The sequence below is a fragment of the Chaetura pelagica genome, unplaced genomic scaffold (assembly GCF_000747805.2).
Source record: "Chaetura pelagica isolate M959 unplaced genomic scaffold, ChaPel_1.0 scaffold159, whole genome shotgun sequence".
NCBI classification, from domain to species: domain Eukaryota; kingdom Metazoa; phylum Chordata; class Aves; order Apodiformes; family Apodidae; genus Chaetura; species Chaetura pelagica.
The window spans coordinates 1,704,398-1,723,355 of record NW_009954555.1 but is presented as its reverse complement, the minus strand read 5'-3'; the positions used below and the strand labels follow the sequence as shown (position 1 = coordinate 1,723,355).

General features: G+C 38.6%; 1 protein-coding gene across 1 annotated transcript in view; it reads left to right on the top strand.

Moving 5' to 3' along the window:
- Positions 1–18,958, top strand: part of PEX14 (peroxisomal biogenesis factor 14) — a 69,546-nt gene that overhangs the window by 39,934 nt on the left and 10,654 nt on the right. Inside the window, exon 4 of the mRNA XM_010005246.1 lies at positions 14,379–14,501. Within this exon, the coding sequence (XP_010003548.1) occupies positions 14,379–14,501 (123 nt within the window). The remainder of the gene's footprint in view (positions 1–14,378; positions 14,502–18,958) is intronic.

The window sequence follows — 18,958 nt, the reverse complement described above, 5'->3', positions numbered from 1 at the left end:
TCCTGCTGAGAAAGACGAAATAAGTTCCTGTATGAGATATTTCTCTAGGTTCTCTCAGACAGCATTTCTGCCTTGTTTAAAACTATGTCTTGGGTGCCCATGAATGTGAAATTCCACTATTTGCTTTTCTGCTGCACAACGTCCCCTTTTAATCTGGAGTGCAATCATTCTTTCCTTAGCTAAAAGCGGAATTTAGTCTTTGGTTCATTCTTTCCTGTTCTTTCTGATGGAACTTAGTCCAGGCTTGACTCCACTCCCCTAGGAGGAGAGCAGAGAATTCATTCTCAGTGAAATCTGAGGCTGTCTGAAGTAAAAGCTGTTGACTTTGTCATACTGTGCAAATGTGCATTGCTTTTAGCAAGACAATAAAGGGTAAATGGGGTGATCTCTGCTCCTGTGGAGAGGTCGGGTGGTTACATTACACAATCTTCTAGAGCATCTTGCAGCAAATACATGGGTTATATTAAAAGTTGCAATCATATCATTTTTTAAAAGTAAATTGCTGACCTTATGCAGTAGAATCAGCTTTATTGAATTTCGCAAAAAATGCGTTTATAATCCCCCCGCCCCCACGTACACATGATATTCATGTCCTTGCTGCCCATGTGGAAATGTCCCTTTTTATGGTGATAAAATTAAATTTGTCTTTGTCTGTGCCTTCCCTCACCTTTTAAGATTCCATCCTTAAGAGATACCAGTGGATATCTGTACCAGAGAATGAAGATGGGCAATATCCCTGCATGGATGGCTGGCTGACTGTGAGTCAACTGCCACAGTAGAAATAAATAAGCTTTTCACATTTAGAGGACAGACAAAGCTGAGGACAGGTGTAATATGGGTATTTTTCCAGGAGTGTAGTGGCCTTAGCAAGAACTTACTCTGACTCAGAAATACCTGTGCTTTGCTTCTGGATTTTTTCTAATTGCCACACAATGCGAAATGTAAAATCCACAAATAGTTATTGTGCTACTGATCTAATACTGTGTTACCTGTCCTCCTTCAATAGTAACTAACCATAAAACCCTCTAGTCTTTGGGCACTTACAGCCCCCTCCCTAAATTCACTTGAGAAGAAAAAGTGTTTTGCAGCATGCTCAAGAATTTAACAAACCTATACCCCATATTTCTATACCACTTTGTGTATTCAGAGTATTCTACAAATATTAACTGACTAAGCTTGTGACAGCTTTTGTGCAATGGCAAGATTATAAGATTAATTTAATGTACTTCTGTACATTCTGTACATGTACATGTACATGTACATGTACATGTACATGTACATGTACATGTACATGTACATGTACATGTACATGTACATGTACATGTACATGTACATGTACATGTACATGTACATGTACATGTACATGTACATGTACATGTACATGTACATGTACATGTACATGTAGTTCTGATTACGTTTTCTCTTCTTGATTAGACCTTTACATTCTCCAAACAGTTTGGAGGAAAAAAAACAAATCCCCAAATTTCAGAGGGAAACAGAAGAAATACTATCTCCATTTTAGATGGGGAAACTGAGTCGGATATATTAAGAACAGTTAGATCTGAGGTAGTTCTGACTCTCAGTCATATCTGTATATATATACATATAGCCATACTGCAACAGTGTCAGTGCGATGTCCTGGTGCTTATAGCATTTTCAGTAAAATTACTCAAAGCATTTTCATGTTTATCCTCTCCAGGCCCCAGCTGCTTTGTGGGGGTGTGGGGGAGGTTAAGCTAGTTTTATTCAATAAAATCAACACAAACCATCTAAGTAAATGAAGGAGCAGATTGGCCTCTGCAGCGTTAGCATGTATCCCTTCTTACAGCATCTCCTCCAACCTGTCTTCCTTTTTCTGTGGCATTTAAAAGGCTAGTTGCTCAGAGGTGCAGATAAGAATATCAGAATATCATCGCTCCCGCTCTTCAAGTAACCAGGAGAACGCAGCTGTTAAATTCAGAAATATAAAATACATGTTTAAAAGATGATTCTGTATGTGTTTAAAAAAGAGAGCGAGAGAGGATTCAAGGGAACCAAAAAATAGCAGCTTCCATTACTGTAATTAAATGGCAGCATTTAACCTATCAGGCCGTTGCGTGTATGTGAGAGACGAGCAGGGAGCTGCATTTGAAATGATCACTGTCTTCCTTGGGGGATAGAGTAGTTAAATAATTTGTTTGTGAGGTGTGAGTTCAGCGTCGGGTAAAGTAAGTGCTTGCGTGTGTGTGTATCTGAGAAGCTAGGGATGGCTGTGTGTTTACTGAGAATACCCTGGAGGGTGGTATTTACTAGCACGTGCACTGTCAATGAGAACACAAACTGCTTTTGCCCATTGGTTAGGTTATCTGCGGAGTCAGGCCTCACCTGGGCCCACACATTGCAGCATAAAAGATGAGCTTTTTTCATGCGAGGCCACCTGAGACAGGCAGGAGTAGCAGTAAAAGAAAACCAGGGAGGAAATCAGGGAAGAGAAGAATCTGACTCCTTTTGGTGATCTTCATCTACTGCAGTGACTGTGAAGGGTAAATTGTTCTGTCTGGTCGTTGGACTTGGCACTCAGGAGTGGGGGGGCTGTCATCCCTGGGGAAACAAGGACAAAGCTGCTGCTCTGAGGTCAGCCCCTTAAACAGTGCACTGAACAGTTCTTTCCCCTCAATAGTGTTCCACCTGTGCCTGGCACAACTCCTGTGCTTCAAGACTGTAACATGCAAAATTATGTGGAGAGAGAGAGATCTACAAACTGCATCCTTGGCCCTGCATCGTTGACTCTGACTGTGCAAAGCTCTTGGAGGACCTCTATAGTGGTGTCAAATCACCTTTTTGGCACCTGGGACAGGAGACACTTCTTACGTAGTGCCCAGAAGGGAATATCTTCCCATTTCTATTCATTCCCCTTTTATTTGTGATTCCTTTCTTTAGGCACTATTTCCTAGTCTTGGAACTCCCAGAGCTGTTCTCATTCAGTATAAACTGATACTAGTAGCGAGTTTTCCAGCTGCTTCAGCTGCCTCACCTACAGATCTGACTTGTGTTATGTTGCAGCAACATGCCCATAAATGTTTCTTAATCTTCGCTCCAGTTTCTGTGTGAATTCTGTGTAGCCACTCCTGTTTTAACTCCTGGACCAGAACTTTCACGAAGCACTAGAAGACAACAAATGGTGTTAAAAAAAACCCAGTTATTTTGGTGTTTCCATTTTGAACATTCAGCTCCAGTGGCAGTTATTTTGAGGGCAACACTTGGCCAGAAGGCAACAAGAGAGGTGCCATGTATTTTAGCACAAAGTTGAAGCAAAGCATCAATTTGAGTCCTTGTGTAGTTTGATAAGAGTTAGAAACCTGGAAGAATTTCCAAAGATGATCTACAAGTACAGACAAAAAAGGCTAAACTTGTTACTTGAATAAATTATTTGTTGCAGAAAAATGCCTTACGTAGCCCACATGCATGTAATGTATGTGTAGATTCTCAAAACTGTCAGTATCTGTACGAGGTACCTGTCAGTCTCAGTCTCAAACGTTTTACAAAGGATGTTGTGTAGTGATATTCCCGTTTTACAGATGTAGAAACTGAGGCAGATGGAGGTTAAATGACCTACACAAGGTCAATAGCAAGGCTGGGAATAGAACGCAAATGTGTAGAGGCTTTTTATTATACTAATAAGGAAACTCTGGAGGTGTGTTTGGCATGGTAATCGGAACCCTAGAGAACTAGAAGCAGTTAGTATGTTCTGTGCATGTCCCGAGGGAGCAATGATGAAACTCCTTTTCTACCTTACCACTCCAGTTCTCCGTGTGTGGTCACCAGAGTTTTTCCACCACTTAACCTCGTTATTTTTAGTATTGTTAGCATTAGTCGTCCTTTGGGCGTTTAATCCAGACTCCTTTAATTTTCTCCAGAACACTGAAGAGCTGTTGAAGGCAAATGGGGAGAAAAAAACCCACACAACAATAAACAAACCAAAAGATGAAAAATGATCTTTTGAATCTTAGGCTATTTTGTTGACTTGTCCCCTAACATTTTTTGTCTTTGCTTTTCTTTTGTCATGAGAGACCCTGCTTGAATGTGTAATCTTAGTTTCTTAAAAGTTCATTTGCTATTGTTTCTTTCTTCTCCACCCAAGATTAATATCCTGTGTGATGACATAGATGGTTGTTGTCTAAATGGATGCAATGTAACCAACAAAATTGTGAAGGGTGGGTGGAGAAATATTTATACAGTTGTGTTAAAAATTACAAAGTAGGTTTGCTTTTTAAACAGAAGTTATTTCAACACTTATTGGCAGCATCAGCCTTTAATTTTACAGGTGGCTAGCTTTGTAGTAGCATTCAGCAAACAATATTTTAATGGCATGTAAAAAAATTTCTCTAAAACAAAAGAAAGAAGAACGAGGGTGATTTATAATCTGTAATGAATACGTGCTGACATGTCTTTTTATACTAGTGTATGAATGTCTCTCTCTGGGGGAAGTGCTAACCAGATTTACTTGAAACATTTGTACCATAATAATCAAGTATGTAGCATTTAAATTTATTTTTCTTCATTGACCTTATCTTCTCAGTGTGATGAGACCTGACTCTGAGGTGTTTAACATTGATTCCACTGTATAGAAATTGGGGTAGAGGAGCAAAGATGCTCTGTAAGGTTGTAAGAAAATCAGGACTTATACTCCTGTGTTCATGCCTCCTCACCCAATGTTAGTTTCTTTACATTTCCACATACTTCCACGTATTTTTACATTATCTTGGAAACATGCAGCTGCAGCTACTGTTCCCTCTGCTCCTTATAGCACCTTCCTGAGAGTTGCACAGGATGCACTGTTGTACTGCACATTCAGTGCTCCATGTGATATGTCTGGACTGCTGGGATTGTTTTGTTCCTTTCCTAAAGTTTTGAAAGTAAAAGAGGAAGTGACACTGAGACAAGTTGCTCTTTACATTGCAGTTAATCTTAGTCTGCAAAGGCTACTCTCTGAGGGGTATTGTACTCTCTGAGGGGTAATGTAGAAAAAATTCATATGCTCTTGTTTATGTATTTGGGGCTATCAGTAATTCCAGAGTAATATAAGGAGCATCAGTACAAACCTTCTAATTCTTACATGTAAAACTAAGTCATCCTTCATGCATTCTGACAATTCTGGTTAAAAAATTCCTATAATTGCTTGAAATTGCTTTTCTTTTACACAATCACTTTGCTTTGATTGCAGAGTCAGGGAGAAAGAGAGTCTCATTCTAGAATTTCAGGTCAGCCTAGTCTAGTAAAAACAGATCAGCAGTGACTTCCAATCTGCAGTTAATGCACTTTAGGGCCAGTCTGCTAGGTCAGATGTAGTATGGACCATATTCAGGCCCATGCAACTGAAAGGCCTGGCTGGTTATTCTTTGCTACAATAATAAAGGGGATGTTGGAGTTACAGATGTCTGGTTGACTGTGGGTCCACCAGACGAGCTCCTTCTGCTTCACTGCCAGGATTCTTGTGATGTGCTAGTTCAGGTTGTTGGAAATACAGTCTAAAATTGGAGTTCCAAAAGTAGATCAAAACCAAACCTTTTTTGCAAGTGTTTTACCTTAACTCAAATTTAAGGCAACCTCTAGCTTTCTCCTTAGAAGCTCCTAAAGATGTTATCACATATCAAAGAGTAGCCAAAGGCCAGTAATTTTGTTACTATTGCTCAACAAGCTGCTTAACAAACCATTTTTCTTTCACACAAGTAAATGGATCTGAAGCACAAATGTTTTCTGACACTGCTGTTTTTAAAATATGTGGTAGTTTTTGGTAATTAAGTTTAGTTTCTAGGTTTTTGAAGTGCTGTGTACGAAGCTGTTCTACTTTTGGAAATGAACTTGAATATCCTTTCACCTTTTGATACAATATTTTTTGTTGTAGTTCCCAATTTAATAGAAAGGAAATTTTATAGACGTGGTGTGTACTCTGGCTAAGTTACTTCATTCATGATTGCAGTGTTTTTCTTTCCAACCTCTTTCCTTCGCGTAGACTGTTGAATGCTGTGGGTCTGACTGCCTTATACTCTGTTAGTGCACAGTACCTGCACATGGAATGGCTTCTGTGGTCTCTAAGGAGTATTATAATGCAAGTAATGAGGGTCAGGGTCCATCACCATGAGACTTGTTTCTCTGCAGGAATAGCAGCAATCATCTGCAGATCACAGGTTGGGTTGTAAACTTACCCACTTAGTGTATCTAGTACTTATTTTCTCTGAGTGCATAGTCTTATTTCTAGGGAGGCTGTAACTTGTGGTAACAAATTATGACAGCACTATGGTTACTACAGTAGTTTCTCTTCCATTACCTGGATTTTCTGCCCTATATGGGCTTCTTTTAAACAAATGTCAGGGCCTTGGTTATGTTATATTCCTGATAAATGATCTTGTAATTGGCATCCTGGCATAGAGTCTTCAAAGCCTTCAAACCCCAAGGCAGATATTAATTTGAAATAATTTCAAGTATGCAAAACTTTTGCTCTCTATATAGTATTGTGACATCGTGTACTGGCTGAATTGGATGACCCTTGTTCCTCTGTTCCTGCATTGGCTCCCAGCTTGGTCCTGTGCTTTGTCTCTTCATCACTAGTGGTGCCATAAACAGGTGGACTTCCTGTACCGTTGTCCATTCAAAGAAGGCTTCCTATCAGGTGCTGTTTTTCTGCTTGTATTATAATAGAAAGAAAAAGTTGAAGGCAAGAGACCTAAAAAAACCCCACGTGGTTGAATATAAAGTAATTTTTCTCCCTGTTTTTAGGAGAGATTTTCATTTATGTTACAGAAGGACTTGTTTCTTCTGTCCTTCTTGCTGATTATGATATTCTTAGAATGACTCTGTAATAGGTCTTTGGAAGAAGGTACCCAAACTGAAGTTTCACAGTATTTTTGCCCATGCTTTTTCTGTAGGAATTTTAACTGGGCTTTGTAGCAAACCTTCTGGTTCTGTTATTCAGGTTACTGAGGACTTCTGGACATGTCTTGTTTGATTTTGAGTCATGTTGCTGTCTGCCTTACTTCTAATTCCAACTTTTTGTGAAGCAAAAGTTGTGCCTGTTGAATTATGCTGTCTGCAATCTGAAGACCTGTTGCTGACTTACTAAAAAATGAGGCATCCAAATCATTCTAAGGCTGTAATAGCATTACATCTAATAGGACTTTTGCACTTGAGAATCCTGAGTTTGTGTCCTATTATCCAGCCACTTCATCCTGCATGTTGTTCCTGGTATTCTTCTCTTAGTGCTTTGGCCCCTGAAATATATAGCTTAGTATTGAGATCTTTAACTTCCTTTTTTTCTATGTGGAACAGATAGAGCATACTTCATGTAAGCAGGGAGCTTACTTTACATTAGAAGAGGAAGACCTGACCTCTCTTACAACAAGTGAAACTGTATTTTCTCTGCCTTGAAATTACCAGTGAAATACATTTTGCACTGACTTATAATGTTGTGATTTATGCTGTGATATGCTTTGCGATATTACAATGTCCTTTTACCTTTGTGTTTGATTTTTTCCCCCTCTAATAAATTCTAGTGGGTATGTTGTCAGTGAACACGGGTGTTTACCCAAAATGCCCATAGGAGAATGAGGCATTCTCCCTGCTGTCTGCTGCCTCACAGAAGGAATCCTATGCATTTCCCCCCCCCTCATTAATCTTGCTGCAATTTTTTTTTTTTTCTATACTTTTCCTCGTTCTTTTGAAATAGTATTAACAAGGGAGATATTTTGAAATATTTTTAAATAAACAGCTGGAAGGAAACATGTTTCTCTTTCTCTCCCTCCTGTGCTTACACATACGTGTTAGACACAAACAGGAATGAGTGACCTGAAGCAACTTTTTAGTTTCATATTTTGAACTTACTATTGACAGAAAACTGAGAAGAAAAAAGTTGTAATACTTGTTCCTGTTTTTTCCTTTCCAAGACATGCTAAGCAAGTAGCTTGCCCTTTCTTATTCAGATTGAAAATACTTTGATCCAGTTTTCTGAAGACAATACTCATTTCATAAGAATATTTAATCAGTAGAAAATAGGGAGGATTTAGTTTGTTTGTTTAGTATTTAACCAAGTGAATAAGGCAGATTAGGGGAAGGGGGGGTGCTAGACCCATAAACAAGGTGATATATAATATTTTTTTTCGTTCTCCTTTTAAATAAATACCGATCAGCTTTATGTTCAGAGACAATAGGAGCCGTTGGCTTAAATTTGCAGTTTACTGTATTTATGGCTGTAATATCAAGGTGCTGCCGTCGTAATTTCATGCCCCAATGAGAAGAGCAAGGTCGAAGCAAATGCTTCCATCGGCATCTGCTAACACACTAACTCATAAACAAGGCCCGGCTGGATCAGGTGGCACGGAATAATACAGGCTAATGAAATACAGCACAGCTTTCCATTACTGTTAGTTTTTACAGTGTCGTCATTACGTGTAATTTATGTTTAAAAAATTCAATTTTATACAAGGCTCTGGGAAATAGGGGTCTGCAGGTCACCCAACGACTTTTAACGGCTCTGAGAGTCCTTATTGCACTCTACTGCTCCAACAAAATGTTAATAATAAATAATAAAAAATCCGACCCCCTTTTACTTTTTCACTGGTTTGCATATCTTGCTCTGTCTTTTTAATTACAAGTGGCTGAGGAGAGTTTGGGGCTCTAGATGATGTCAGGAGTTATCCCCTTTACAGATGCTCCCAGAGGGGGGTTACTATCTGCTTGCTTTTCTTTTGTCTATCAATCACCTGGGGTCCTGTAAATGGAGTAAACACAGCTGAGGAGAGGGAGATACTTAACAACCTCTCTCCCAAACCCTCACCCTCTGACATTGCCCTCCTCTCCTCCATTACACTTCATTTTATTATAGACTCCAAAAAGCTTGGCCAGGAAGAGAAACTGCTGCCAGATTTATTTATATATATATATTTGTTATGCCAAAATACTTTTTCTTTTAACCTATTCCTTTCTGGCTGCCTCACTGTAATTCTTAGCACTGTGCTGTCGGTCAGGGTTTCCCTTCTTATCTTAGGGGTCTGCAACTGAGGTTAGAACATCTTTATCTGTTTTGAATGCTGCTTAGTCACCCTGATGGGTTAAAGTACATCCTGTTTCTTAAAGATGGCAATTGCATAATTAACAGTCTCCTACATGAATTAAACTGTAAGAATTCAAAGCCCTTTCAGTAACTTTTCTAATTATTTCTGCATCTTTTAGCCTGACAGTTGAGACCAGTCAATTTCCCCTTGATGTCAGGGTTCCTTTACACAAAGTTTGAGCTGGAAGTGAGGCAGCAGGATGTTTACATTCAAATACAGCCTCTTAATGTAAATGAAGGGTAAAAAAATCAGAGTCATGTTTCCAAGACCTTAGGTTTTGTTCAAATGAGGGGTTGGGCTCAGCCTCTCTGAATGCCCCATGAACCAAGATGTGATAAAGAAAATTGATCCAGAGACTGTGCCTTTTTGACCTCCTTGAAATGTGTTCAGCTAAGCACAGAGTAGAATACAGGACAAACATTTGATGAAAGAATCACCCAGGACTGCATGTAACTGACTGAACAGGTGGAATCATTAGTCTGGATCAGATCCCAGAAGGTTTTTATGATGATTCTTTTAAAATGTGCCTATGTTATTTCTGAGCAGAGTTGACTCAGTGGCTTCCAGGAACAGGAGCATAATGTCATTTCAGGATGCCTACCAGTAGGTCTCCCTTTTAGTCACAAGATACCATGCACTAACTTTGGGTAGTCATATTGTTTGTTGTAGCTAAACAAATTGTCCAGTTTTATTTGGTTTTCTTAATAAAAAATGTGTGCATGTGTGAGGAAAACAATAACAGATATCACCCCCCACCCCTCACCGCTTTCCTTTGTTTTATCCCTGCAGAAGGGTAAGTTTGATGATTGCTCCAGGGTGGTCTGTCAGAGTGGTAATAAAGCTGCCTTTGGAAACCCACTAAAGGAACTTAATTATTTTCACCATGCTTCCCTATTATGGTAGAATTCTTAATTTCTTTCTAACCAGAAATTTTCTGCCAAAAATGCTGCTTTCAGGTTGTGAAAATCTTGCATCAATTACTAGATTGAGCAATGTAAGGAGCATGATAATGAAGAAAAATATATGCTCAGTGGATGCGACAGGAAAAAGGTTGTCACTAAAATGCCAGAGCCTGTGTCAGAGGAGACAGAAGTAGAAAAAAAAAAAAGTAGTCGCTCATCTAGTTTACTCAGGAGTTTTACATTGCCATTTTTGCAGCTGTGTTTCATCCAGAAAGAAGAATGGATTTATGGTAAAACAATGAATTGGGACTCACATCCCCTGAGTTTTATTTTCTTACTGTCAGAGGTTCAGTTCTGACCTTGGAACCCTTCTCATATTTGTACATCTTACTTCTTCCTCATCTGTAAAATATGGATAACAGCTCCTCCACTTCAGAGTGGTCATAAGAGGAGCAGTATTTTGAGGTACATGAGGTCCTTATATTAAATAGCAGTAAATATTCTAAAAAGGCCTAAATAGACAGTCAAGCCTTAAAAGTTCTTGGTCAAAGGGGCTTTTTATGCAATAGCTAGGGTTCAGCCACCAAGAGATGTTTGTGACAAGCCATTTTATTCTCTGACTTGCTCTGATTCTGTGTTTGAGTACAATTTACAGAGGCTGAGTGATCCCTGAAAATTAAGTGGCAGCAGTGATGATCACAAAAGAGGGTCAGCAAGAATCTTGCAGTGCAGAACAGTCATGGATGCTGGATTATTCAAATCAACAACCTGAAGTCTGAAGAGGAAATTTTAAGGCTTTGTGAAAATTATTACTAATTCTTTGCTGTAGAGGAATGAAATGGATGGCTGGGGGAAGGGAATAGGTTTGCATTCTGTAGGGCTATGAAGACAGTTTCCTTGCATCCTTCTTCTCAGCTCAGTCCTTGCTCAGTACCCTCTGCAGTTACATTATTCCTTGCAGATAGCAATCAACTGGAAGGAAGTGTGTGTCTAATTTGCATGAGATTATTTAAAACAAAAAAAAAGGTCTGCATTAGTCAGGGTGATGGTAAACAACGCAAAGAGATGCCTTTTATAATATAGCTGTGGCTCAGCTTTCAAAGCCAAATATAATTCACTTACAATTGGCAGTTTCTTTTATTATTCCTTTTAACCTTTTGCTTTCTGCATGGTTGTGATCTTGCTGAAACTCCAGAAGAACTAAAATGTTTGTTTTCCAAAGTGTTGAGAAAGTAGATTTAATGCAATTCTTCTGTTAAACTGAGCTGATTTTCTTGATGTTTGAGAGTTATATTAGACACAAAGCTCCAGTTTTTGCATGCAAGGGAAGTGGTAGTATTTTGGGGTGAACACCTTCCTACTAGATTAGAACAATGAGTGGACCATAGATATTTTTTGTATAGTGGAGGACTGTTATCAAATAAAACAAAGTGAGATATTGGAACAGATGACACTTTGATCTGGTTTAGAAATCCCCATTTTTCTATGTAATTAATATATCAAGATTGAATAATTTGGGACATGGAAAACTCATACATGTGTGTAAGTGGTGAATCAGGAAAAAAAAAAAAGCAGTCCAAAGGGAATTTTGATGAGTTAGTTATAATTGCCTGAGGACAGTCTTAGAATGTCTTGTACATTTTTGTTAGTGTATTTGAGAAATGACAACCATGAAGACAGGTATATTTCTGAATCCAAAGATGAGTAGTTGCAGTACAGACTTACTCTATCTATGCCTAAGGAATTAGCTTTGGGAGATTATTCCCTTGATGCTTGGTGGCCAAGATGACAGGGCCTTAAAAACATCATGTTCAGATGAATAAAAATAAGGTGTTCCAAGGTGATGGCACTCCCAGTCTTCTCTGCTGATAATTAAGAAGACATGTAGCTGTGGTGTTCTTTAGTATTATGCCACTAGTACCATGAACAAGACCACTTCACAAGGCAGCAGAAGTAATAACAATTTTAATTTGCACTGCTTTGCACAGAATTCAAACCAGGAACTAAAATGTGAAAGGTTTTCTATCATTCTATCATTCATATCAGCTTTTTCTTCACAACACAGCAAGGTTTTAATGGAAACTGTGATACTTGAGTGTCCACAGTTGGCAAGACCAGAATAATCCTAGAAGTTCATTTTATCTGCAAAGGATTTTAGGTTTTGTTCTCTGACAGGATGAGAATCGAAGGGGCAGTACAGTTAGGAAACTTAAAAACATTCTTCCCTGATCTTTTTGTAGAATGAAGTAAGGATCCTCCATAACTTCCAAACATTTCCATATGTATCAGATTTGCTAGCTTTGCATGGAAATAGAACAAAATGCCCTATTCTAGTGGGAGCCACATTTGCAGCCAGCAGTTAATGTTGTCTCCATCTTCACGAAATTCCATAATTGCTAGTGATCTGCAGCGTTGGCATCTGTTTATGCTTTCTCCTACATTGGATAATTAGAAGCTGGTTTAAAAAGTTTCTTTCTGATTAGAACTTCGCTTTTTACCATGGATTAGAAACCATAAATACTGCTTTTGTGACTAGAAAAGTAGGCTGAGTTGTGTTCACGTGCCATTTATTACTGTCACTGCAGGTCTTATTCCATGGTATTATGTGTGGGTTTTGTTCCTTACTGTTTGCAGCATGCATCAAGCACAAGTAAAGGGATGGTTTTGTCAGATTGCAGGACCAGAGATCAGGAACTTCAGATTTCTGATAATGTTTCTGACACTGACAATTTTCTGCTATGTTAAGAGAAATCACCCAACTTCTCTGTGTATCAGTATCTGCACTGTAGATTAGATAGAATAGTATCTTACATTTTGACAGAAATAAGGAAAAGATCTGTTAATGGTTATAAAGCCTTCTGAATACCAGAAGCACTATGTTAGAGCTTTATGTTATTAAATAGCAGTTCTGAGACAGACCTGTGTATTTATTTCTGGCAACAGTGTTTGTGCTGCAGATAATTCTGTCTAGACCCCCACTATGCAGTGAAGTTCCTGAAAAAATGTCTTGGAACTTGGGTAATATACCCAGAAGCCTGTCCATTTTCTATATGGTATCATCTCCCTGTAATGTTGAAGAGCTGTTTTAAAAGGTGAAGTTCAGGAGTTTCATCTCCCAGCAATACTTCTTGGATCTCAAGCAGAGGTGATGGACAGACTGAATTCCCTCACTTTTCTCTCTCTGTCGTCATATTCGTACCATTTTCTTCACTATGCTCGGTACCTGCAAGAATTTTGTGAGAGCAGGTGGTCTGTCTCTTCTCAATCTCTTTCCTTAAATCTGTATTTTCACTTCCAACACTTCTGAATGTTTTTTTACATACACTCTGCATGTATAGTAAAAGGTCCTGAACCACTTCATATGCTCCTCATAGAAGGCTTTCTATCTGCTTCTGTGCAGGAGAATAACATAACAAATAATACACAGCTCTCCAGGCCCCACATCACAGTTGCCATCTGAGTACTAAATTCTTTTCCTAGAGGATGTTTTCTCCTGTTGGAAAAATAATCCAGCTGTGCTTCCTTCTTCACAGACGCCTAGTCATCGTGAATCCTTTAGATGCTTTCCTTTTCCCCTTGTTGGCCAAATCCTTTCCATATGTTGTGGCCAATTACAGATGGTCACCTTGGCATTTCCTGATGGCAGGATTGACTGCACCAACATGTACCATGTGTGCAGTGTGACTACAACTCTGCATGAAATAAAAACCAGGCTGCCCTAGGGCAATCTAATCATGCAGCAGTAGACCGGGGCAATGCTAAGCTGAAAGTTTGGGCTTGGCCTTGTTTTGATCTGTTTTGTTATAGTTTTATTTCCTCCTTACATTCTGTGTCCCATTCATACTAATCACAGTCAGTCCTGATTTTTTCTTTTTATTTCTGCATTTGTCATAAAATAAAGCAAATTATTCCCGTCTTCGGAAACGATCTAGACTAATTAGTCGTCTAACCCAATAATTAGTTTTTTGTTTCCCTGTCTGTTTTCATGCATTATTGTTAGTTTTTTTTCCTCTTTTTTTTTTTTTACACCATTACAGATTAAAATGAGCCACATTTGCAGTTGATGGTATCTTTTTTTCGGGGGAAGAATGGAGAATTGCAATAGAAAGCTACTTCAAAAGCAGCAATAAACTCAAGGATAAATTAAGGAAATTGAATGAGCCACATTTGGAAGCAGCGTCGAGGCTAATATTCTGTCGCTTAAGGTTAAATTGCAACAGAGAAAGAAAGAGACATTCCAGTGAATCCAAAATTGGGGAGGCATTACTGCTCAAGTCAGTGCCAAAATTCTTTGCAGCTTGAAAGGGTTCTGCCTGGCTTGAGAATTTAATTATGCGTGCATCAAGTGGGTAAAGGTGCTAAACTGATTTCATTTCCTCTGCTCCCCCAGGCCTGACAGATGAAGAAATCGACCTGGCTTTCCAGCAGTCAGGCACAAGCACGGATGAGCCACAGTCCCCAGTTCCTTCTACACAGCTGGTGCCAGCTCAGCCCTCTTACCCTGTAGTGCATAGTAAGTAACACTTTGAAGAACATCTCTTCCTGTTACTTTCTGCAGTGATTTCTACAGCAATTCCACAGATTTCTCTGCCTAGATCCTAGATTTCAGTTCAAATAATATCACACATTTTGTCAGAATTGGACATCAAATGTTACTTTGAGTGCACTTGATGGTTGTTGGTGTCTGTGGCAAGATCATATTACTCAAAGAAAATGAGATACAAATGATCATCTTCTACAAGTAAACATCATACCTACGACACCTCATGACCTCAAGGTGTGCAGTCAATACAAATTGGATTCTGACCATTATAAGGACTTGAAGAAAGCATTTAGTCAACATAGGACTCAGCCTTCCATTCTAAAACTGAAGGTCATGCTTCCCTTCATAAGTAGAGTTTTCTAATATTTAGATCATTAATTTGTGATAGAGTTGATTAGAGTCTTGAATAGAAGATGCTGTTAAAGTGCAACACAATTACATCTTTAGTTATTGCCACAGTGGACTCTGTTCAATAAACTGTTGAACCTCATCATAAAGTTTTGTTTTAGCTAGATAATTTATTTTCTTAAGTAAGGCAAGCAATCAGTTCATAGAATCATAGAACATCTTAAGTTGGAAGGGACCATAAGGATAGTTGAGTTCGACTCCCTGAGTTTAAGAGTGCTGTCAACTTATAAATAATAGTAAACAGTTGATAAGGATCCTTAATTTTAAGGATCTTTCTCTCTTAAATCTTAAATAATCTTCTGTGTAGAAGCAGAAATTCTTCGTAGACTCTGTGGCTATGATTGCATGGTTTTGTGTACAAAATACATTCTCAAAGAATTTTTGAAGTCCCAACATAATTTGTGTAGACTCAAAATTTACATATATATTTGCATTTTAAAACAAAACTCGCAAAAAAGTATCTAAGCTCCAAACAATAAAAAACAAAGTACACACCATTAAAAATCCATCAAAAGAAGCTGTTCAGCTCACATGTGTCTGGCAGTTTGAAAAGCACTTAACTTACCTGCCAGGTATTAAGAATAGGATTTTGATACTGCTCATGAATATCTCTAGATCAGCTACTGACCAATGTAACAGTCCACTAAGGGCTCTGTTAATTAGTGTATCACATACTCCAGACAATATTAGACTTGCTTTCTGAGTTTTTAAATACTAATATTTAAACATCAAAATGTTCCCAGTAACAGCTCCAAAGACCAGTCTGAAAGTATCATTCTGCAATGCTCGGAAACCGAAGGTGAATAAATATACCAAAAAGTAAAGCTTTTGTAGTGGTTGTATTTGTAAACTGCTGCTCTAGTTTTATGATCTGATTCATGCTTTATAAATCATTTGAACCAAAAGCTTTTTCCTGTGAGCTAATCCTTTCTAGCAGCCCCCAAATCAGGGAAATTATGACAATAGGTTCATTATATACTGTTCCTCCCTTCTCTAACTGTTACTTGTAGACCTTCTATTTCAGCTTAACCTTTAAATGGATGTATAAAAATAATAAATAGCTAAATATACATGGTGTTCATTTGACCAAAATACTTGTTTTGTTTAGGTGTCATCTGCCCCTGTTCCAGTTCCTGACTGGTGTAGTACTGGGGTAGAAGAACATGTGAATTTTCTAGAGCTGATGGATGAGACTGTGCAGTGGCTCAGTACTCTTTCAAGATGTCTTGCTTGCTGTAGGTTATTTCATCAGTTGGATGCTAATCCTGTAATGAATATTTCTGAATTGGTCCAAGTCTGCTCCAGGACAGTTGTTCCTGTGATAGTTTACTAAGTCAATTTATCTTTCAGACCTTTGTCAGGGGCTGTCATGTACAGAGGAAGATACTACTTTTTCTGTTTATCTGTTATGCTTATCTTCTTACAGAGTATTCATGACACTAGTGCTGCAATGCCCCAAGGTTTGAAATTCAAAAGTATGTCTGAAGGACTAATGAGATAGGTAGACTGCTGAATCTCTACATTGACTCATTGATGGGAACAACTTGTATTTGAAGAGCTTATATTGAAAAAGATTATGAGCTGTATTTATCTTTCCCAAAGAAAGACAAATTTCTTGTGAATTTCTTGTGAAGCAGCATCTGATCTGCTGAAGTTTAGGTCTTGAAGACTGTGAACTACTTTGTGTTTGATAGTTTTGGTTCTTTTTAAGGTTTGTTTGTTTTTTAAAGTAGTTTTGACACCTCTATGCAAAATCACAAAACTAGAGAGAAAAAATTGCCCCCCCTGCCCCCCAGAGCAAAAAGGAGAAACAGTTGAGAAGGGTACTGTGCTTGAAAGCAGTGGTTAGTGTCTTGAGAAACCTAATTTCTCTCTGTCCCTTCTCCCCACAAATTGTTGCTGATTCATGTTTTGAAATTACCTTAAAACTGTGGGTTATGAGTACAGAAGTTCAGGATGGCCACACAGAACCATCTCAGGAGTTCACTCAGCATGCAGACATCTGAACTGGGGAGCTTGGCAGCAGCTCCAGCCTCAGGTGTCCATTCTTGTGAGTCATAAATCCTGTGCACACCTTTGATTTTCCTTGCTTGATCTCCTGCTGTTGTCAACTCAGTCTGTTTTAATTTTTGAAGTTGCAGGAAATACTTCCTTTTGTGAAAACTAAATTGCTAGTGTAGGTATTACCTAATGTTCTAAGGTTTTGTTGGAAATAGCTGTTACCTATGTAAGTACTTTCTTATTCTTAAGTTAATGAGAAGGAAGCATATTTGTAAACCTTCAGAGTAACATAGTATTCCAACCTCCTCCTGGGTTTGGTTTAAGAAAAACAATAACTTTTTGAAGGAAGAGACAAGAATTCAGCCAATATTCTAGACAGTGTATTTTAGCTAAATCCTATCTCTGCTATTTCTCCTCCTGTTCTGGAGGGGTAATTCCTTCCTTCCAGTTTGTACTTTTGCCAAGAGGTGTCAAAACTGCTTAAAAAAAAGCTTAAAAAAAGCTTGAATTTGATTAATATAGAGAAACAAGACTTTGCCTGACTGATAATAAAACTGATAAATGACATTTGAATTACTTGTAGCAGTAATTTATTACATAAAATATCTTTTATTTGACATGCGATTAGTTGCTGGAAGCATCACTCAATCTGACTAGTTTAAACATGCTCTAAAATGAACCCCCAGTAAAAAACCAGGGCTGTCTGCTGTTGGCATTATGAAATACACTAATCTAGCAGTGAGGACAAAAATCTGACTTTAAATATTTAAATGATTAATTTGGTTTATATATATTTTTTTACCTTTCTAACCCTCGTAATTACAAGCAAACTCAGGGGAGTTTCTGAGCTAGGTGTGCAAAGCCACATGGTTATTATCCAGGTATTGTCCGTGTTCTTCCTCCCATTTGTGGTCTCCATTTATGGGGTTTTGTGCAGATTTTACACCTGCTTCAAAATCAGCTCCAGTGACACTTTTTCTTGCTAGTTGGATGTCCTTCTCCCACCCTTGTGTCTTCATTATGTGGGAGGCTGTAGAATACACTGTTTTCTCTTACCATTGAAAATGGTAACTAGAATCCAAACTCTTTTTATCCCCAACTCCTTTCTGTGAGTTCACTGTTTGGTCTTGGAAAATGACCTTTTCCAGCCTTAATTTTAAATCTGGATACTGGTGGGGCTGACCTTACTCAGATGCACAAGGCCTAATTAACTGATGGCAAGAAAGTTAATTCTGAGATCAAAGGGCATCTGAAAAATAGTGTTTACTCTGGAAGAGCAATTTACAGTTGCTGCTGTGAAAAGTAAATAAGCTTACAGAAAACACAGAGCTGGAGAAAATGTCCAGGTTCCTTCCATTTGCCCTTTGAGGGTCTCTTACGTAGAATGGTTTGTTACTTCTCCAGTGCCTAAACTGAAGATCAACTGAGCTGTTAGTGTTTCTTCACTTTCTCTGAATCTTACTGTAGTTCTACAAGTGGGGAAATGGAGGATATGCAAAGAAGTCAGTGTGAGCACTGAGGTTACAAGTGAGAAACTTCTAACCCTCTCTCCATCATATGTTTTAGAGTATTGCAGAGAAAAAGGAAGACTGAATGTGGATTTTAGGCAGAGCTGTGACATTCTTCATAACGTTGTAAAGTTGATGTGGTCAGTGCAGAGCCTTTATTGCGTCCCTCACTCACTGTTCCTCTCCACCCCCCGCCCACTTTTTTTTTGCCACAAGACAGAATTATTTCACATATCTCTAAAACGAGTAAAATGGCATTTCAGCTTCTTGTCTTTATAGACTCTCTGAACTTTAGGAAAGATCATTCTGGTCCCTTTTCATTAATAATGAAAACCAGGGGGCAATAAAATGTTCTTAGCTCGAGCATTACAGGAATGGAGGAAGAGAGGAGCAAGGTGAAGGGGCAAAGCTAGCAGGGTCCTACAGGTGTGTCTCCTTTCTTCTCAGAGGTCACCAGCTGGGAGATATTTAGGGACAGCCAGGCAGGGACTGACATGGATGGGGAACAGC